General features: G+C 47.7%; 1 protein-coding gene across 1 annotated transcript; it reads right to left on the bottom strand.

Annotated features, from left to right (window-relative positions):
• Positions 1 to 774: 774 nt before the first annotated feature.
• LOC128777225 (cell adhesion molecule DSCAM-like) lies at positions 775 to 22,584 on the bottom strand. The gene is made up of 4 exons (XM_053903061.1): positions 22,245 to 22,584; positions 15,842 to 16,039; positions 14,219 to 14,521; positions 775 to 1,750 (listed from the first exon to the last, which is right to left on the bottom strand). Exons 2-4 carry the CDS (start codon positions 15,888 to 15,890, stop codon positions 1,398 to 1,400), a joined length of 705 nt encoding a protein of 234 aa, XP_053759036.1. The 5' UTR covers positions 15,891 to 16,039; positions 22,245 to 22,584; the 3' UTR covers positions 775 to 1,397.
• Between the last annotated feature and the right edge of the window lie 258 nt (positions 22,585 to 22,842).

The following is a 22,842-nucleotide window of genomic DNA, read 5'->3' as shown; positions in this document are numbered from 1 at the left end:
GTTCAGACTACTTAAGAGTACGTTTTCTGGTAGGATGAGCCCCGTGGTAAATAATTTAAACTTGGAGGGAAAAAAAATTAAAAGTTAAATTTCAGAGGAACTTCACTTACTATTGGCTGGTTTCCTCCGGGTACAGAGGAGTGAATCAGAGGCAACATATTCTAAGATGGTCTATTGCAAATTTAGATACCAGTCATGGTGGTGACAGAACAGGTCTCAGAGGGCAGGGTGCATAGAATTCCCTGGTCCTCTCTTCATTTCTCCAGCAAGCTGGTGCTAACTGTGGGACTCTAGAGGAGGAGTCTGCAAACGTTTCTCTCCTGGGCCAGCTGGTAATATTTTCCTACCACCTCTGTTGTAACCACTCAACTCTGCCATCGTGGCACAAAACAGCCATAGACAAAATGCAAATGGTGCACATGGCGGTGTTCCAATGACATGTTATTTACAAAAGCAGCAGCGGGCTGGATTTGGCACGTGGACCACGGTTTGCTGACCCCTGGCATAGCTAGAGGGCGAAGTGCTGTGGAAAGGCAAGGAAGGAATGGAACATCTGGGAAGCTTAGAACACCTGGCCAGCCCCCGGTTATGGTCAGGACCAGCTGTGTCTTCTGTGCTCTTCTCAGCCATTCCTGAGGAGCTTGGAGTGCTGTTATCTTCGCTGGTTTATTAAATTGGGCTCCGTCTGGGTCAGTCCTGGTGTTTGCAAACATGAGAGTCAAGAGGAAGGAGGACCCAGCGATCAGTAGGAGACAAGAGAGGTAGACACCGAAATAAAGGCAGACAACCTTTCCTTTTTTATTTCGCTTAGACAAAATGCAAAGAGTGTCTCATTAAATTAAAAAATAAACAGAAAGAAAAAAAGAAAATCAAATTGATTCCCCCCTAACCCCTTCACTGACGGCACTCATCCTAATTAACAACAGAAGGAGGTCAAATTGAGGACCCAGTTTCTAATGGGAAAGAAAGGTGTGCAAACATGACCGAAGTCTCCCCCCCTGCCCCCAAATCAAGGTTCCTTTTAAATTCACAAAGAGGGTAAATTTTTTTTCCTGTTTTCGTTCTTAAATCTTGTGTGATAGAACTTCCAGTCAGAAGGTTTAATTAGTCCCCCATGCACTTTGTAGAAAATCAGTAAAAATGCAATAGCCCGTGAAGATCATAAAACTGGACTTCTTTCCCAAAAAATCAGATGCCCAGGCAGATGGAGCTCACACTCAGACAGAAAAAAAGCAGGAGAGTCTTTGCACTGTCTGTGGTTTCAGTATTTTCTCTTTTTTTTTAATATATTTTGGCAATTTTCTTTAATTATAAATATTGGAATTCCGTAAAAAAAAGGTAGCTTTGATTGAATTTTTTAAATTGTATTTACAACTGCTGTCCAGTCATGCTATTTGTTATACCAGGGTGTAGGATTTTGCGTAGGGATTGTTTCCTTTCAAATGGCCCCGAGAGTCAAGCAGGGATTCTTGGGAGCTGCTCATCTTAGCTGCCTGTCCCAGCTCTGCTCCCTCTCGCTGAGGTAATGTGGCCACAGCCCCTTGTTGCCACTGCTGTCCCTCTCTCGTGGAGGACGTGGAGGAGGACGCCTCCATGGGGATCGGTTCAAGGACCGTGGGTCGCTTCAGGGTCCGACTTTTCTGAGGTTCCAAGCACGCTTGCCCTAAACTCAGGTCCCTGCTGGTGCTGGCACCGCTTCGGTTTAACAAAAAGTCCATTCTAAGGTATGGAGGCAAATGTATGAGGTCACCTGGAAGGAAACACAGAGTGGTTAGTTGGCTTCCTCATCTGCTAAGCAGGTGCCTAGTGTCGTTCAGCGTTTAGAGCCGGAGATGTCCCTGGACCTCGCCACTGCTTTGCAGGACCCCTTGTCAGAGCTCACTACAAAAGCAGGTGGAATTGTCCTGACACCCGTCCCACCAGGCGTCCCACTGGCTTTTCTAGGGCACCTTGGCTTAGGCTCTTAAGTGTCATGCTTCAGCAGGAGAAAGAGAGGTAACGAGATCCTTCAAAATCCCACCATGGAAAGAAAAACATACGTCAAAGGCGACAGCGCGCCCCAGGTACAAAGTGTGTGATACACCTTACCCCGTGGGTGGTGACTGGAAGCACTGGGGGGAGCACAGGGCTTGAGGAGGGAGGCAGCGATGCCAAGGAAAAGGTAATGCTCATTGGTTAGCCCAGGGCTTCGGGTCTTTCTTTCTCCAGGACGCACACAGACAAGGAGTGTTTGTGCAGCAACCAGCTGGGATGAATGCGGGGGGCTCTTCCCGGCCATCTGGGGGCCGAGGGCTCACTGTTTTGGCTCACTTGTAACCTCTCCATGGCACACTGGGTGGGTGGGCAGTTCTGGTTTGAAAGCGGGCTGGGGTGTGCTGTCCTCGAGCCAGGATGCCAGACAGGAGGATGTTCAGGTGCGGGAGGCATGGTGATGGTCTGAGCTCAGAGGATGTCCATGGAATATAAGAGGGAATAGAACAGTGAGCTAGAAAAGGGCCCAAGGATCCTGGCTTCTGAATGGAGGGTGGCCTCATGGTGAAAGGGAAGGACGGTGTGGGTGGGTGTTTACACATCCCATTTCCTAAAAGCAGTGACCCATCTTTATTCTTGAGAGTTGAATAAGCCCATTATATTCATTTGCTCGTTTATTTATTTACATGACTATTATTCTTTTGTCATTTTGTTCTCAGACTTAAGAAAACGTGGCATTCCTTTACCCCCAGGGTGATTTGAAAATGTAGGTCAAGAATGCCTCGTGCTGTTTCTGAGATCCAACTGAATCTTGAACCCGTGGCATATTTGCAAAGTGTTGCGACAGATTCGGGAATGGCTCTCTATCCCGCTAAGTCCCCACTGAATGAACAGGACTTATTAAGCCCTTTGCAAAGCAGTAGTTTCTTGGTCCCAGCTGGATTGCAGGGTGCTCAGGTCCTAGATGAGGTAGAACAAATGTGTTTGAAATCAAAAGACAAAGCCATGATAGCTGCTTTCTGCCTGCAAGGGCTCACGTTCGATTTCGTGATCAGAGGGTTGGGGTAGCTGAGAAAGGTGGGGGAGAATTGCAAATCCTTAGTAACGGAAAGAGCCCAGCCCCCACATCTTTGTGTACGAAGGCTGCCGGCGCTTTCCTACTGAAGGTCTGACAACTCTCTGTGACTATCCAGTGTCTCTGAGCGATCCACTTTTCAGCAAAGCTTTATTAAGTTGTACGATGCTCTAATTAGCCCTTTTGACAGTGTGAATACTGCAAATGAGCTTTCTTAATAATTCACGCCCTTATGAGGAAGAAAGCACCCAAGTAATCGGTGAGCTGTGTTTATTAAAGGCACTTTATGTCCATTAAAATCCCACCCCACGTGCCAATCCAAGTACCCCTAGGGAGACTGAGTTCTTGCACCCTTCCGTCTTCTATGTTCTTCAGATGCCTGCAGATCCGAGAGAACTCATGCACTCATCACTCCAGCGAGAGACAAGGGGACTGGAAAACCTGAATATGGGTTGACGATGCTGACAATCTGGATAGGGGCACACCCGCTTTTCTTAGCGTCCTGCCCTCCGCCTGCTTGTTTCCCTGAGAGATTTAGGAGCAGAGGTCTGGAAGATGTTGCCTGCATTTAATCTGGGCTCAGTCTCCTCACTCATAAAATGGGGGTACTCGCAGAATCCACCACACGGAGTGGTGGTGGGGATTTCATTAGATAATGCACGTGAAACGGCTTTACTATCAGACATCTCCCTTCTTAGAAGGTCTGAAGTTAATGGCCTGGAGACCTGCCAGGGGAATGAGCTGGGAACTCTTCTTTCTACCTTGGCTTCTGTCTTCAGTGGGTTGGTTAGTGCCCACCCCCTACTCCCCGAGATATGTCCATGTCCCAGCCCTCAGAATCTGTGAGCGTGACTTTGCTTGGAGAAAGTCTTCATTTATGTAATTAAGTTAAGGATCTGGAGATGAAGTCATCAGGACTTGGGGTGGGTGCCAAGTTTGGGGACAGGTGTCCTTCTAGGGAAAGGCAGAGGGAGACTGGAGACAAGAGAAGAGGGAGGAGCCATGTGAAGAGGGGAGGAGGGGTGGAGAGGTGCTGCCCCAAGCCAGGGAGCACCTGCAGCCCCCAGCAGCTGGAGGCAGCAAGGAAGCGGTTCTCCCCTGGAGTTCCTGGAGGGAGCACATGCCTGCTGACAACGATTTTGGAATTCTGCCTTCCCAGAACTGTGACAGCACAAATCTGTGTTGTTCTGAGCCGCCCAGTCCGTGGTACTTTGCTATGGCGGCCACAGGACACTCACACAGATGTCCTTAAATCTTGTCTGGGATGGGCTGGATCTCCTTCAGCGGGGAGCAGAGCCTCTTTGAAGGCATCTGTCTCCACAGCGAGCAGGTCTTTGAGCCCCTCACACTCCAGCCTCCCCAACTGACCCACCCCCAGCCGCTGAATCTTCTCTAATGTTCTGTGGAGCAATACGCCCTGACAAGAACCCACCAGAACCCTCTGGAGTCATCCCACACGTGTGAGAAGACCAGTGATCCCGGAGAAGCTCAAGTCTACAGTCACCTCCGTCAGGCACGCGTGGCCCTTGGCATCCTTGTGCGTGTCAACCCACTGTGGAGCCGAAGTGTGGCTTTAGCGCTGTTTCCAGTAAAACCAGTTTCAGTGGGGTTTGCCTCTATTTTCAGGAGGATTCAATCACTTGTTACTTAAACTCCTCCTCTTTGCTTTACTCCGCCTTACCCCTCCTCTTTCCCTCTTTCTCCTTCTCGTTTTGTTTCCCTCATGTGGACCCTCTTCTCCAAGAAGTAAAGAGCAGAGGGAAGGGGTGAAATAGTGCGGGGGTAGGAGGGGGCAGGGGTGGCAGCGACACGCAAGGCAGTGACCAGCGCACAGACGGCAAGGAAAGTGGGGTGCGTGGGCATGCGTGTGTTATATGTGTGGATGTGTGTGTGTGCTTGTGTGTAACTGTGTGTGCATGTTTGTGTGTATGCGTGTGTGTGCGTGTATCTATGTGGGTGCATGGGTCTGTGTGTGCGGGTGGGTGCATATGTGTTTGTGTGTATATGTGTGTGTGTATGTGTGTGCATGTGAGTGTAAGTGTGCATGTGTTTATGTGCATGTGTGTGCATGTGTGTATGCATGTGTTCATGTGATTATGTGTGTGTCTGTGCTCGTGTATGTGTGTATGCATGTGTGAGTGTGTGTGTACGTGTGTGTGTGCGACACACAGAGGGGAGGAAGCCCTGGGGAGAAGCTGCCACCGAAGGAGAAGTGGAAATGCACAGGAGAAGGGACAGGTAGAAGGACCCGGGCTCACATACTGGTGGCTGGAAGGGAAAGGATATGGGGGCCCCGAAGCCGCCTTCCACGTCTTCCTTCTGCCCTACTTCCATAACGGCCTGCATTTCTAGCACTTTCCTAGTTAGTTAGATCCTGTTAGCTACTTTCCCAAACCCAGCATGAATGCAAACACGGTGATGGGGGAAGAGTCCCAAGTGGAACTTTGGGGCACACTCTGCCCACTGATTTTTGTGGGTTTTAATTCATGCATTTGTGTGTTGTAAGCAGTCTCCCCACTGTGCCCTGCTCCTCAGGCCCGGCCCTTGTGTGGGAGACGTGGGGTGAGGGTGGGGGTGGAGGGGTCCGGACACCTGGGAAAAGGTGCTCTGACGGGCTGAGCTTAGGGGCTCAGGTGCCGGACCGGACCGCAGTCAGAGGGGTTGACACGGGTGGTCAGGGTGGGGTGAGTGGGGGGAACGGGGCTGAGAGAGCGGAGAGAGAGAGAGATGGAGAGATCAGAGAGCGATCAGAGAGAGACAGAGACAAAGATGGAGAGAACAGAGGTGGAATGAGCGATGGAAACACACACACACACACACACACACACACACACACACAGAGGGAAGCAGAGGGAAGAAACACGAGACAGAGAACTTGGGCAGGGGATGAAAATGGGAGACAAAGAGCCATAGCAGATGGGATGCAGCAGAGGAGTGGAGGAGGACACGGCCACATGGGCCCCCAGCGTGCAGATCACAGGTGAGGGTATGGCCCTGTCCCCTCTCCTGGCCATACCCACCTACCTCCGGGCCTCTGCATACTTCCTCAGCCTGCAAACTCCAGATCACAGGCTGTCCCTCCTGTGCCCCTGAGACATCCACCTCCAGGGACTAGGGGGGAGGGGGTGGCGCAGCCCTTGTTCAATGTTATGCCTTATTGTTGACATAACGGTCCATTCCTCATTTTCCTGTCACTGCTCCTGGGACCTTCGGCACCACTAGTCTCTCTGAAAGTTCACACTGAACGAGTGGCATTGATTTCTCCCTCTGTCCCTAACCACCTCGCTTACTGATGCCAGTCGTGAACCAGCACAGACCCTCTGACGGCCCCATACCCCCCAGCAGGTGCATGGCATACTCAGAGCCTGCCATCACCCCCAAGGGGGCTTCCAGCCATGGTTGGCCCAGCCTTGCGAAAACGGCTCTAGTGAACCTGTGTCACTTATCTGAAGCCAGGAGACGCTCCCTCCTATCGGGAAAGCAAAACTTCCCGAACTTTCTCAGGATACTCAGACGCACACACAGTTTGAATACACTTCAGCTTTGGAAGAAGGATGGCAAAATCGATATGGAAAAAGAGCAAGAATGCATTGATTCAGAAAATCTATAATGATGTGCCTTCCATGAATCTATTCTCGGGCGATGCTTCCAGCCATTTGGCATACCCCACACTAGGGAAGGAAACGTCTAGAGTTTAGATCAGTGGTTCTCAGCAAAGAGTGATTCTACCCCTCAGGAAGCAGGAGGCCATGTCTGAAGACTATTTGGATGTCACAGTTGGGAGGTGGCTGCACATAGGCTCAGGATGCTGCTTAAAACCCTACAAAGCACAGGACAACCCCTCCCCTTCATCCCCCGCCAGAAAAAGTGACCCTGCTTCCAGGGCTCATTGTGCTGTTGAGAAACCATAGTTTAAAGGGGCCAAAGTTCACAATTCCAAGTGGACCCTCATTTTGCTTTAATTTTATCTGAAAACCATTTAACTCAATCAGAATAAGGGATTTCACTGCTCAGCTTCTACTGGTCCACAAGGAGTTATGACCTCGGTTCTTGGGAGAGAGTGAGGGACGGTTCTCATGCAACAGTGGCCACGGGGTCTGCCTCTGAGGTGGCCCGATGCAGTGGGAGATTAGGATGGGGTAAGAGCATGAGCTAGCAACTTCTGGGTTTCACGCAAAATTCTTGCCTTTGCCTCGAAACGGTGCTGTGACCCTTTTGGTGTTTGCATCTTATCTGTAGTCAAGAGAAGGGGGCACGGTGAGTTCTAAGGGCATCTTTAAGCCTTCCTTATGCTCTTCACTATCTCACCTGTGGACACTAGGTAAGCACATCTGTATCAGGAATCCGGGGGTAAGTATGAAACAAACAAATGCATTTTGGGGAGGCTACGATTCCAATTCGCACTGCAATAGCCCTCTTCCCCCTCCATGCACCTAAGAGAGCACGCGGATGCTCTCGCAACAAATTCTCTGGGAATGAAAGTGAACCAGAGTCCCGGGGGGCTTGGCTGTCCTCTGGGGCCAAATACAAAGGAACTTTCATCAATTTCTAACAAGGCTTCATCTCTATGCTTGGATGGGGCTGGGTATTGATGCAAAGGTAAGAAGCAAAGAATGCTTCCAGCACTTTCACCAAGAACCACACAGATCAGGCTTGTAATGATGCTACAACATCAAAGAGCTACTTACAAAGGGTGAGCTTGGAGTCTGCCCACTGTGGAGCCAAACGAGATCTAACACTTTTTGAGTTTAATATTAATGCTGAAGCAAGGTAATGAAAACTTGTAAATGAACCTCTCTTGGTAAATGAATCTTCGCTCCCAAAAGGCAAGCAGGAAAACCCCTAAATAAATAATGTGAGGCCGATAGTGGAGGCCTGTGTGTGCTGATTCTGTTACCATTCTTGGCTTGTACTTAGGAGGCTTCATGCATTTTTAAGAGCTCATCAATCCTGCGATCTTCCTACTCACTGGTGAACTTTAAAAACTACACTGAGGTATGAAGCGGGGCTTTGAGTTTGTTGCTGCTTACGATTCCTCTGAAATCAAGTAGTTCTGAATAAAAAACAGGACCTTGCCCCAGCATTTGGGCAAGGTCAGGACCACTGAGCAGGGTGTTTGGAGCACCCGGTGAGGAGGGGGCCATGAGATTCAAGGAAGCTCCAGCTCCCACAAAAGATCCACAAGGACCCACACGCTGGGGACTACTGAGAGGGTGGCCCGGTTGGAGTCTTACACCTGCTCCCCCAGGGGGCTGGCAGACCCGTGTGCCCTGAATCATCCCACAGGAGGACTGAGTTAATCCAGACGTGAGAGGATTCTAGGCAGAGGAAACAGACATTTGTGGAGTTGAGGAGCCCAGAAAGCAGGGGTCTTGATGGGTGAGGAAGACGGGACTGGCTTCTCAAAGCCCCATGAGTCTTTATCCTGAGAGCAATGGGCAACCACACAAGGGATTTCAACATGAGAGGATTGACTGTATCACTTGAATTTGTTGCTTCCAAGTTTGGGATATAAGATACGTTAGAAGTTGGGGCCAGCTGTGTCCACACAGGACTTTGCTGTCTTCTTACATTTTTGTATATTCCCAGCACCTTTGAGTTGCTCCTGGCTTATCATGGCATCTCACTTGTGTGTGTGTGTGTGGGTGTGTGTGTGTGTGTGTGTGTATGTGTGTGTGTGTGGGGGGGGGGTCCCTGTCTTCCATAGGCTGGATTTGGACCTTGTTTCTTGGATCTCCTCATTTATCTGCCTTGTGTCTTCAGGTTTCTTTGTCTGCTGTTTATTATACTACATGCTATTCTGATAAAATAAGGAGACTGTGGGAAGTGTTGGTTTAATATGTTAACACTTTTATGTCTTAGGATAATACCCGGTGCGGTATCTTTTTATAGAGAAGATATCCAATAAATATGGGTTGCATAAATGAGTGTAAAACATTTGTGTCTTTCTGGAGATGCCAGACTTGCACTGTGGCAAAACTTTTTGCCTGTCATCCATGGCACTGGAATCTAGAACCTTCGTTCTGGCCGCTCAGCAGGACACAGGTGGGCCTCCTGCCTCTCCCTCACACGTTGTCAGGCACGGGTCTCCTCCTTACCTTGTACTACCTGTGGGCTGGCTCCTAAGCAACCCAAGCTGAATCCCAATAAGCCAGCCAAGAAAAACTGAGCTAAAGGTCTCGGAGTCTGAGAACAGGCAGTCAGAACAAAAGAATGCACACTTAGGAACTGGAGGACAGATAATGACGGCAGCACCTACGATAAACACGCAAGAGCCCTTGGAAGGATGGGAAAGCCTGGGCACCTAGAACTAGTGGCAGGAAAGGGAGGAGGCCAGTGCAAAAGGTGAGCCCCTCAGAACAAGTCCACCATCACTTCCTGTGTTCTGGAGACGTCACACTAAAATAACAAGTCAGTCCTTAAGAAGACAAAATCACAAATGCACATCAAAGACATTGGTTTCCCAGCAGGGAGCCAGGAAGAGCTCGTTGGAATATTTAGGTCTATCCAGGGCAAGGGTGTACAGCAATATTCAGAGGTGTTGCTAATGGCCCCAGGGTCCTTCTAACTATAAATACTATGGGAGCATTCGAGAGTTTGTCAGCTCAGAGCAAAGTCTTGTTCCACGAGGTGAATGTGAAGCTCATTCCAGTCTCCTTCCTTTGCACTTCCCTCTGCCTGGACCGCTGTCCCTTTATGGTGTCTGTCAGGCTTTCTTTGCCCCAGCCACCATTTAGATCTCAGCTCACGTCTCACTGCTCCCAGAAGCCTTCCTTGACCATTCTCCCCAACTCCTGACCCCTGCCAGGCTTTGTCCCTTTCCCCAGTTACTTCCCTTCCCAGAACTCCCCACCATCTGAAGCTGTATTATTTGCTTACTTGAATAGTGTCTGTCTCCACCTCCAGGAATGCAAGTTGCCTTAAGACGGGGTGTTTGTGGGTTTCGTCTATCATCGTATCTCCAGCTCTGGAAGTGGGGCCACTTACTGAGTGAGCACTCAAAAAATACATGCTGACGGGAAAAAGGAGGCTGAGAGGCCGGGAGAGAAGGGTCAGGGACATCTCTAGAAGGATGGAGGCCAGAACCACGCACGGGTGCAGGGTGTGTGAGCGTGTGGGAATATCAGAGATACTTGCACTTGAAAGGAGACCCTTTCCATAGCTCTTAGAATAACATTCGTGATCGAAACTTGAAAATCTAATTTTAACGAGTGCAAAAAAGAGAACGATGCAAGTCTGAGGCACGGGGCCCCAGCCGCTCAACCCAGAGGGATTAGGGGAGGTGGGAGGCAGAACTGCTTGAGAGGAACTGTGTGGCACCCTGGGTCAGGAGGAGGGAGTCTGCACCAGGTGACCTGCCCCGAGCAGAGCCACGTCCTCAGAGGGCGAGGGAGACGGAGGTAGAATGAGGCTGAAGAGGGGGATTTGGGGCAGTGAAGCTCTCTCTGGAGTGTAATTCTGAATCAAGAGCCAGCACGAGAACCACGTGGGCTTCGGAGGGGAGACAGCACGATCGCAGTAGCTGAGAGCAGGAAGAGAAACCTTCTTTGGAGGTCGCCAAGGGAGCAGAGGATGGCTTGCCCTTCAGGTAAGCACCTCTCGCCCATGCTCTTCTCTTTGGATAAATGCACACATCCAGGAGGGCATAGATGGATCCGAACACTGAAGCCCCCAGACTGCTTCACGTAACTGGTTGTTCAGAGAACCAACAAGTCAACAGCAGGCAGTGGCCACTTCCGGCTGGAAAACCTCAAGTGCATTCATCACGGGAGGGGCTGATGGGTATATATTTAAGGCTGGGGTCCCAGAGTGTGAGAGCAGAGATCTAAATGGACCAACCCTTCTCCAGATGCTCCCGAGGCCAGGATGCATTGGGTTGCCTATGCGAACCTTTAAATGGATTTTAGTAGCTTCGTGCAATGGCATTTCTTGATGGCATGAGGATAAATCTCATGAATAAAGGAGGAGCAGTAATTCAAGAACGTTAGAAACTGGCTCAGGATGCTACCCGAACCCAAGAACAGCTACTGTAATCAAAGTATTGGAAGTTGCCTTGACCAAGAGGGAAAGAAGCTGTTAAACTTTCCAGCTGTTTCTCAGAGGAAGATAGAGTTTGGCTTGTCTTTTGTTTTTAAAGACGGAAATAACCATCCCTTATTGCAGAAAATAAAACAATAGCACAACTGGCATTTTACATAAAATATAAACATCCTAAAAATTCAGTAAATGCAGAGTTCAAGTACTATTGAACATCGAAAGCTAGAGTCTGATGTTTGCCATGTGTGAGAGCCTTCACATTGCATGGGGGGCTCCCCTTCTGTGGAAGAGACTTCCTTTCCACTTGTCAAGAGCAAGAACAGAAAATAAATCACTTTATTTAAAGTTAGGCTGGAAGAGGGGGTGGACTAAAATGTTCTTTTTACTAACAAGTTCTAGTAATTGTAATATCTTAGCCAATTGGTGAGTTTTGTCATCATAACAGCTATGTGATTGTGTATCACAGAGATCTGCTTTCATTCCATATCTTTAAGCACCTACCATAGGTGTCACATACAGGGGTGGGAGGGAGCATATATTCAGTGCCATTAAGTCATTCAAGATATTTCTGACTATGCGGCCAGATTATCTGCTACACGCTGGGAGAGAAGTTTGGAGGCAATTAAGACATGTCTTCTGTCTTCCTGGAGCCAGGATCTGGCCAAGTTGATTTAACTTGACCCTGACTTGATTTGCATTTAAAAGCTTTGGGTCCCGAGAAGACACGAAGGCGAGGGGAAAGATGGGCAGAGACTGGGGAGGCTTTGCTGACACTGACTGATACCATCTAGAACCACGGGAACACAGGTAGGAATGAGGTTTGAAAGCAGTCAAGGAACTGATGATTTTGAGGCAGCCTCCAGTCAGCAGAGTGATAAATTGTAACCTTGGGGTTGGTGCCTGGTGTTGAATGTAGTCTCCTTATAAAGACACAACTGAAAGGCTTTCCTAAAAGCCTCAGAAATATTCAATAATAATACAGTCATCTAGGGTGGACAAAGCAAAGTTTGTGGACGTGAGGACTTGTGCTGACTTGAAACATTACTCCTACCTAAAGTTATAAACTCATTTTAGTCTAAAGAGCATTTTAAGACTCTACTACCTGACCTCGTTGTGATCTTTCGATTGTTCTGATGGATCCAAGCAACAATGTCATAACAGAAGTGCAAACTTTTTTGAACTTCTGTTCAAACAAGACATCAAAAAGAAACCCAAGCCTTTAATTAATTCAAAGCTTGCACATATAGGAGCATCATGTCACCCAGGAGCTCTTGTACGCAAGGGAATATGGTTGCCGATGGAAGCGTCACGTAGTGACTGGGTGATATGCAAATAAGGTGGATGCTTTTGAGGCCCTCAGTGGCCACGGAAGGGAGACCAACAAAAGAGGGAGGGAGGAGAGGAGCCAGCCGCACATCTGGAGACCACGCTGGAGTCACCACGAGAATCCCTCAACAAAGCAACAAGAGAAACAACTGCTAACTAACCACTTTACCCAAATTATGCCACACTCGTTTTACACAAACCCCATACGGTAGGCACCCACGTCAATGCCCATTTTATAGAGACAGCAACTGAAGGCTACCAAGGTTAAACATGTCCAGAGGCACATTTTCTCCTCTCCTATCTTCCTCACTCTCAGGCTTTACAGCCATAAAGAGCTTATGTTTTTATCGCATTTGCCTTGCAAATAAATGCCAACAACGAAAAATGCTGGAAATAAAAACACCCACAAATCACAGCTCATCTTCTCCCTGAGGAGGTCGACAGAATGAAAATAAATGAAGCCATCATTCTTTATTGTAAGCTGGCATGAATCTTGACTCAGTTTGGAAGATTAGTTGCTGGCTAGACAATTCTTATTTTTATATATTTTTATGCATTTATAAGGCTCATTTCAGCTGGGCTATATGCCATAAAACCCAAGGGAATTGCAGTAATTTAAAAGTGAAGATAAATTTTTGAAATAGGACTAGTAGAGAGGTTCAGAAAATGGGAAAAGGAGAAATAAAACTGGATTCAACAAGAATGGAGAGGCCGTCCACAAAGGAAAGTCTACAGGCAGCTATTTCAGGGTGAAGAAGAAAAAGGGATTCTTCAGATGACGAGTACAACTGGCTGCCATGGCCGGATTCCATCTAAAGATGTGTCTATTTGCCCCATATAATGGTTTGCAAGTATCTGGCCCAACACTTGAAAACTGTGGGTCTCCGTATAAAACCAAGCTTTCTGGCTTCTCTTGAGAAAGTCACTCATACTAACCCCCCATTTCCACTGGGGATTAGTTGGTGGGAACACGCTGGAGTCTCTTCCCTCTAGATAGCCTGTGAACTCTTAAATTTTCCGCCTGCACCATTCCCCTTTTCCCTTGGTCTCCATTCTCTTCACTTATGTACATGATCTGCCGGGCCCTGTAGGCCTTAGGGCTCAGAGCTGCCATCCACACACCCAGACCCCTCTCATGTGCTCAAGACAAAGACTGAACGAGTGGGTGACCAAACCCTAGCCAGTTACTGTCACTTTGGGTAACTCAATGAAACCAAGGCCCAAGCACCGGCCCCCTGGTAAGACCTCTCTCCTTCTGAAAGCCTTAAGTACAGCAGCTTTACAACACAAGCCCCCTGCGTTTGAGCCTCCTCTCCTCACATAGTGGGATCTCCTTCTCTCCCATTGGGGCTCCTTGGGCTTTCTGACTGCTTGAACAACAGAACGTGGCGGAAATGATGTGTCATTTTCCAGGCCCCGCCTTAAGAGACCAGCTACGTCCACTGTTTGCCTGTTGGGACACTTGCTTTAGAGCCGAGCTGCCATGACACGAAGAAGCCCAAGCCACCTGGTGGAGAATCCTACACATGGCCATTTGGGAAGGGCTCCTCCAGACCTAAGTGAGCCTGCCCAGCTGACACCACTGGAACAGAGATGGGCTGCCCCACCAAGCCCTGACTACATTTCAGATTTATACACAAAATGAGCGATGGTCACTGTTGCAAACCAATAAGCTCTGGGGTGGTTCATTACACGGCAACCTACAAACGGAGCATCGAGTCCAAACACCAGGATGGGCTTTCCTAGCAGACGAGAGCGAATCAGGAAGACAAGTCTCCTAAACAGTGGTCCGTGCATTTCTTTTCTCACCTGGCCGATGTGCCTTTGGAACCGCCATGTTCATCACTCGACCTCCATCCTGAGGTTTGGGGGGGGATGCAGTGAACCTGCAGATCCCCGATTCTGAAGGGGTGCTGGAGGTCAGACTGTCCGTGTACTCGTTTGTCCCTGCCGTCAACTGTTCAGATGATGTGTCTGATATGAAGCACTCTGTGATGGTGAACTTGGCGTGCCTCAGTTGCTCTTCCATCTTGGCGTGCTCGTAGGCCCTGGCCAGTTCTTCATAAGTGGAGGAGGCACTTTCTGTGGAGACCATGCTGCTTCGCGCTCGATCTATAGCGTAAAAAGAGAGAACGAGACGGATAAATTATTGCTTTACGGTCGCACCGACTGGATGGCCTTCTCTGGCTTGTGGCTGTTTCTCCCAGATCATGGTACACGCCGGCAGGGTCCTGGGTCATTAGAACTGCCTCGGTCACCGTGGGGCCTGTGTTTTACGTCTCAGTAAAGCGGGCTCAGAAGCTTTGTTTCAGCTCAGTCGCGTTAGTCAGATGCTCCCAGCCTGGGACACGCGCGTCAATCAGCAATGCTTAAAAAATTCTGCGTTTAGTTAAGATGATTGGGAGTGTCGTGTAAATGAATGGCCGTGTCCACCCCCTGCTCTGACTTGTGGATCACTCTGTTCTGCAGGGACTTTAATTGACACGAATGATTTGAGCTCTGCAGTTCAGCTTGCGAGGAAGACACGGCAGTGGTTAGAAACGAAGCCGTGATTCTGCACGAAACTGGCCAGTGGGAAGAATGGCCCCTGATCCCTTGGACTCATCCTTTGTGACTGCCACCCTTTGTGGGGCCCAGGAAACCCCCAGGACAAAAGGAGGTGCATCTTGGCCAGAGGAATCTGTATTTTACACACGAAAAAGTTTTGAATCACCTCTGTGCAACTCTGAGACTCTTCTAAGAGAAATAACAGCCATAAAAATAAATGCACAGGGTAACACTCCACCTTTGGAACATTATTTTTGAAGTATATCAGCCAGAACAAAAGAAAATGAGTATTCAAATTTCCTACAGCTATTAGGTTTAGATATAATTTCTTTTCTAGAGTTAAGGTTGGGGGCTGGGGCAACCGAGCGCTATTCTTAGGTCCTGTCTTCTCTCAGAAGTGAAATCTTGGTGGTTGATGGCACAGACTGGATGACTTACCTTATAATCAACCCCTGTTGAATTGTCAAAAGGATCAGCCCATGTTCCCTATAGAGGGTGCCATGACCTTGCCATGACACCTCCAGTGCAACGTCTTAAACCGAGAGATGGTAGCGGGTCACGTGCCCTCAGAGTATATTCAGAACCTACTGCAACAGTTTGGGTGAGCATTTTAAAGTATCTGTGTTTCTCTCAGTGGGGTAGGAACTCAAAGGAGAGGACAGCATGAGTCTGAGATTCAGGACATCTGAGATGCCTGTTGGTTTTGCCCTGCAGAAATCACCAGGCCCTGGATATCATCAATGCTGCATGGTTGTATTAATACTGGTTAAAAAACAGCCTAACAATTTGAAAGTGGCCTTGAAAGAGCATAAGGAGGAGCCTTTGAAGGCTATCTGAGGGCTGTGCCCGTCCCCAGGGTTGAGGAGGAGGCGTGCAGACCCCTACCTGTGTCTTGTGAGGGGCTGACACTGTAACTGTCACTCTCCTTGTCCATTGATCCCGCAGCCCTGGGCGTCGGCAGCCTCCAGTCTGTGGTGAGGGTGTGTGCTGAAATGGTGGGGTGGGGTCTGTTGAGGGTCCACTGGCTGGCATACCGGTTTCTTGCTGTGGGTCCTGCCTTGGCATTCCTCCTGGTGGTAGGATCTGTGAAGAGGCCAAGAACAATGTATGTCTTAGTCTCTAGGAGTATGATCAGTTGTGATCAAAGTGTTGAGGGTGGTTCTTCCCCTGCCCCCCCACCCCCACCAGCCTTAAGACGCCCCTGTAAGACTCATGCATCCTGGAAGCCTTTCCTTCTGTTTTTGTCTAGAGGATTCATTTCCTTTCTCTTGTGGTCTGAGACATTTATGTGATACTTAAGCACTCTAAAAAGTCCTGTGGGGTAAAGAATGTTAGATTTGGACTCAGGAATTATGGATTCAAACCTTTTTCTTGGCCCTTAATGTTTTCGTGGCTCAACGCACATCACTTAAACTTCCAGAGAATAGCCACCATCTTCCACGCGTGGCCAAATATGCTCTAACGTGGTCTGTTTTTTAATGGTTCTCCTACCTTAAGGTGTTGTTATGGGTTGACTCATGTCCCCTCAAAAGGTATGTCCGCATCCTAACCCCTAGTACCTCAGAATGTGACCTTACTTGGAAATAGGGTCACTGTAGATGTCATTAGTCAAGATAAAGTCAGACTGTACCAGGGTAGTCCTTTAATCTAACAGGACTAGTGTCCTTATAAGAACAGGAGAGGAGAATGCCACGGAACAATGGAAGTAGAGATTGAGGTGCTGGGGCTACAAGCCAAGGAATACCAAAGACTGTCAGCAGCAACTACCAGAAACTAGGAAGAGGCAAGGAAGGATCTTTCTTGACAGGTTTCAGAAGGAGCATGTTGACATCTTGAATTTGGACTTCTGGCTCCCAGAAGACAACAGATTTCTGTTCTTTTCAGCCACCCGGTTTGTGGTATGTTGTTACAGCAGCTCCAGGCATCTCCTGTGTTATTGTGGTTTTATATTTACTCATTGCCTTGATCAGGGCTGTTTTACTCATCAACTAAATTTCAAGTTCCTAGACCGAGATGGTGATACCCTCTTGTCCTAATACTCACTTAGTCTTTTGCCTTTGGTAACCTATGTCTTCAACGGAATTGAACTTTGTCAAAGATGTGGGTCATTCAATGTGGAGAACACACGGTTAATGGGTATCTGGATTTCATATGTCTGCCTTCCTTAAAACCAGAGATTTACATATACAGAGGCTGGCACCAGATTGGTTTCATTTTCTCTAAATCTGGAACCAAAGACAGCAGGTCAATGAGTGGACAGAGTTCTTAGTTCAGCTCTTTGGGGGGGACACTGGAGTGGACAAGCAACACTGTCTTTTCTAGAACCCTGTGGAATAGGGAATAGAGAGGCTCAGTTACCTTTTCTTGGGCTCTGGCCTATAGGCAACATAAGGTCCTAGATGGGCCTTTTACACCACTGAATTCTCTGCTTCTAAAAAAGGAATTTTATGCAGTTATATTTCAAAATGTCCTGGAGACTTTTAAACACAACAGTCTATATTTACTGCTCAACCCTAATGAGGCAGTGTCAGAAGATCAACGCCGAGGGGGCCATTCCTTGGCATTGTTACAGTGACTTACTTATGTGTTTTCATGGGCCTGGAAGTTGCTCCAGGGTAGGGGTAAGGATGTTCATCCTTCGGTCCATTCACAGAGCCCATGATGATCTCCAGTACACATAGGCCCCTGGATGGATACACTCAGCCCAGGGTCACTTTATGGATGAGACAATGGAAGCTCAGAGAGGAAAAGTGACACAGCTATTAAGTGGTAAAAATGGAGCCCAAGACTCCATGTTTTGGTTCAGAGATTGCCCGTCACTTGACCACACATGTCCTCATGCTGGACATCTAAGTGTCTAATACAGTGTCCGCCATGACACTGGCTTGTGTGTAATGCCATGTTGGATCATGGGAGGCAGACAATTGAATGTAGTGAAATAACTTTCTTTTTAAATGGAAGATTTTCTTCTTTTTGGAAAATTATAGTTATTGGGCTTTGAACCTAATCCATCATTCTACAATGCTGGAGACAAGCATTAAGATGGCAGCCAAATCGATATATTTTAAGATTTCCTGGGTCATCAAAATGCTTCGTCTTGGTGCATATTCTTTGGGGCATTGATTTTAAGACACATTTCATCACTTACTTGCAAAATTCCACAGAAGACTTTATTGGAAGATATTTTTTTTTTTGCCTTGATTAGAATGTAAATGTGTTATGCTCGAGCACCAAGCTCTCTGGACAGCAAGGTATGAATGATAATTGGATTTTCTCCACTGAAATGCTAGGAGAGAGGTCCTCAAAGAGACAGAAAAACATTCTCACGGGTAGGAGGCTAAATATCTTCCAGGTACTATGGACTTCATAGGGAGAGCTTCGATAAATGGGGCTTGTTATTTAAATGCTAATGAATCTTTTCCAGAAAAGTACCCAGTCCCTTACATAAGATTTGAGGATTCACATTTTTATTCCTCTTTCAGTTTCTTGCAAAGACAGCCGTGGATCAGATTTACTCCTGGCATGGATGCTTGGGCAGGGGCGGGGATGTCAGTTTGATCTTCTCACTTCAAGGACGTACTCTCCTCACTCCTATCCCTCTCCCCCTGCCGTGTTTCCTCCCACCAAGCCTGCCCACCCATAGTGGGGCAGGACCTTACCCCTTTCTCACTGAGATCTCCCTATGTGGAAAATTCCATGGTCAAGTTATGCATATCAGTCTCTATTCAAAGCTAGAACTCTTTTTAAGTTAATTTTGTTCATTATCCTTTTTTTTCCTTCTAGATGAGGACAGTTTTACCAATGGCCTGATAATGTTGGGAATATAGGTCATGGTATTACTTTCCTTGAACCACAGCTTGCAGTTCTGTCCTGCTCTAAGCAAGCCTCCTAGAGGCAAAATGATCTCAGTTGGTAGAATATTGAGGTAGTTGACACATTTTTTAAAAATAATCAGGTTTTGGGAGCTGTTTTGTACCTCAATTGAACTCTTCTGTATGATAACTCCTATGATAGCAGCTAAAATAAAAATCTGACTTGGATTCCACTTGGTAACCTTCTTTGTAGGTCTTACCAGCTAAGCTACTAAGGAAATACACATTGAGATTTACTGTCCTTGCATGGAAAGCATTTTATTTGGCTCCCCAACATTCTAATATAAATAAAACTTAGTGATGAGCCATCATGCTTGCTAAACAGCCAACAAATTAGAAGGTAAGTGATACAAATAACTCTTGGCTTTTGAACACTGGGTCTAAACCTAAATTAAGCTTTTCTGCCCATTGAATCAAATTATTTTAATCATCCTGAATTCAGGATAAGAGAGGATTTGGGGGATAATAGGGTTATAAAACATGTCATGTGTACTGTGATCTAGGTATTAATCTGTTTTTATTCCCTGCTATTCCCAGTCCTATCTTGTAGGTGCCGTGGGCTCAGCTTCACATGGTGATGATGCTGTGGAGGCCTGAACATTCCCATTGCATAACGAACAAGTATTTATCAAGGGCTCATTACACATGGCACACTCCTCACCCCATCAGGTATTTTCCTGCAGGACGATGTCTAGTACCATTCCGGGTGATGGATGGAGTGTGCATGTGCTTTCAAAGTCTAAACAAAAAAAGATTCCATCCATGTTGTAAACTCTTCTTATGTAGATATGGAAGTCTACTCAGTCCGTAGATATCCCCTGGGAATCATGGTCTCCACTCAACAGCAACGCGGAGCAGTTGAGGAGGAGCTTTGGAGTTAAGTTGTCTGCCTTTGACTCAGTTTTACTACTCGCTGGCTGTGAGCTCATCAGACGTGCCCACTTCCCTCATCTCTGACAGTGGGGTTATCATCTCACCCACCCGCAGGGCTGTTGTGAGACATGGTGGTGATGGGGCCTTGTAGATCTTGGGGCCTGGCCCACGATTCCTGAGTGCCAAACACTTGGTAAGGATTGGAACACATTCTGTTTGTTGGGAAGAGGGTGGAGGGACATTTGGTAGGTTGATCAGGAAGGCTTGAAACTCAATTTAGAGAAGGTTTGGCAGAAAAAAAAATACCCATTGAACATCATAAAGCCAGTTGCTGGAGAGTTCCCCATGCTTCAGAAAAGAGCTGAAAAGTAGAGCTGGTGAGGACAGGAGCTCCCACTCATTCCTGGTCTAGCCCTTTCATGCACCAAGGGCGCTTGTACATGCTCTCGGCCCAGATGGGTGGATGGTGAACCAAGGGATGACTTCCAGGTTCAAATGACCCAAAAACCTGGACCAAGTCGAACACATATCATTTCACGTGTCTTTGTATCCTTGCACATCTTTTGAGTAAGAAAGTTAATTTAAGTTCTCCTGTGATGATCTCATTGGTAAGTCTCCACAAAGTGAGCTGGAGAGAGACTGTGTACATACTTACAAACATCTGATCATCTAGCAAACAGACACTTAGCCGGTTAGATGTCTCAGGACATCTTAGGAAATGGATCTCCTCAGGATCTCCAGGGAATGGAGAACAAAGAAAGGGGCCAAATGGACTTCCCGAGTCCTGTTTATTTAAAATGCTGAACATCCTTTCTTTTCCACCCCTTCTACTCGGATTTCAGAACTTGGCAGTTGGTTGATATTTAAATCTATTTATTGAGTGCCTACCATGTGTCAGACCTTGTGGCTGGAGTTGGGGGGGGTTGCGGACACAGACACGGACACCATCAGACCCCCACTTTCAAGTGTACCCTCATCCACAGGAGCGACAGGGAAGCGAACAGAGCTGCAGATACAGCCAGGGCATCTATTTTCACCGGCTGGAGAGCTCAACAGTCAATTGTTGTGATTTCTCCTATCCTCATAATGAATCTTTGTTGCAACTCTGGAAAACTAAACAAAATGCCTAGAAACACAACTTCCATCATGCAGCCATTATAATGTGCAGACAACATATTGTAGATGCTCTACTTATAACTAAAGAATTCCCACAATGGTGACACAGTCCTAGTATAATTAGAACAGAGTAATAGTGTCTTTTGCAGTCGAGGAAATAGATCATAAATCGGCCTCTGCAAATGTGCCAAACTGCAGTGTGCAGAGACTGCCGCACGGGATCTGAGATGACACAGGTGAACCACCGGGCACAGGTGACAAGCTCTGGGGTGCAGGACACAAGCAGTGAACCGGGCTTCACAAAGCTCCCAGCTTCAGACTTCTGCTGGGGCTCATCTGCTGGGGGGCCAGTCACCCACTGTTTCCACTTCAAAATGGGAAATGGGAGGCTCTTAGGGCCTCGTAATATGGTTCCAGAGGGAACATTTAATGAAAAAATGATCCCTAGTAGAGAATGTGGTGCAGATGGTACATGAATAGTTCTGTGTTTTCCTTTTGAACTAGAGACTGATGCATGACGTTGAGTAGATTTGCTTAATGTTTGTAAACATTACTGGATGAAGCTCGTCACAAGCGAAAGAAGCATCGTTCTGTAAGCTGTGGATGCTTCAGTGTGATGTGATCATCAGACTGAACTCTGCCAACTCATCCCAACACTTGCAGAGTGGAGTGCAAACTCATGAGGCTAGACCAGGAGACCTGGCGACCAGGCTGGCTCTTTCCTCTGGCTCCTCCCTGTTGCCCATGGCATTCCAGTGATGCTGCTGCCCCAACATGCCTTAGGAGCCATTGCCTCTTGTTTCCCCTGCCTGGCAGGCCAGCTCCGGGCCTGGACTCAGATTTTCAACTCCGTGACGGATCTTCCCAGAGTTGGATCTGAAGTAGCCCCTCCCATCATCCCCACACGGCCCCCCCTCCCCCCACTCACCATCACGTCCTAGTCCTAGTCCTTATAGGTAAATGAAAAATGCTTGAGTTTCCTGGTTAATGTCCAATTCCTCTACTGAGATGAAATGAATGCCTTTTTGCATCTCATGATGTACCCCCATCACTGGGCCATATGGAAAGTAAAACCTTAATAAATATTTTTGAGTCTGAATGCAGGAATCCTTAAAGTTCCCCAACTATGCTTACAGCATTATAGGTATGAGACACTCGGACACTCCCCTTCCATGTGCCTCTGGCCCTGCCACTTGCCTCTTGCTGGTTATCGCTTCTGCTTATGACCAACATTCACACCTCTGTTGATATTTGGAATGTCACTGAATCAATATTTCCATTAGTTGGGGAGGTGGTGGTGGTGATCATGCAGTTGGGATGCTCCCAGTGCTTTAGTGTGACTGTTTCCTTCCTATTATGACTGGCCTTTGTGCATTCCTCTGCTAGTTGAACACTGAAAGGAAGGTGGGGAAGCTCGCTCATTTTACCTGGCAGAAAGAAGTCACGGGCTATGAGAGTGGCAAGCTTGAGAGGTCCTGTCCCCCTGTGCTAAGTGGCAGGGACCCACGTCTAACACTTGGGGAAGTATTTTTCTGTGAGGGCTCCAGACAATCAGCATCAGAATGACCCAGGATGTCTGTTACAATGCAGATTCCTGGGCCCCACCCTAGACCAAGTGGATCAGAATCTTTGGAGATGGAGTTCTGGAATGGGTATTTTGAACAGGCACCCTGGGTGATTCTGATGCACACGAAAGGTTGGGAACCACTATCTGGGCATCTGTCATGTTTTCTCTGCCTCTTGCCTATTTTCCTGCCAATGTCTCCATTAGCTTCCACGCTGACTGGGCTGAGGGAATTCTGAGGTCAAGGATCCTTCCATTTCAGTCCCCCTGGGTCTGTAATTCTTCCCTCACTGAATAGCAATAAGTGTCTCAGAAATCCATCAGTGCCGTGTCCTGAAGCATCCAGAAGCTGGACCAGGCAGATCATGATGGGAAAGCCAATAGCCAGAGAGAGGGTCAAGGACTATGAAGCACTTTCTAAAGCAAAGCTCTCACTCACACCCCCCCAAGCAAAGTTAATT

This window comes from Panthera pardus, unplaced genomic scaffold, assembly GCF_024362965.1.
Source record: "Panthera pardus isolate Hobbes unplaced genomic scaffold, ASM2436296v1 HiC_scaffold_16, whole genome shotgun sequence".
NCBI lineage: Eukaryota > Metazoa > Chordata > Mammalia > Carnivora > Felidae > Panthera > Panthera pardus.
This window is presented reverse-complemented; position numbering and strand designations above follow the sequence as displayed.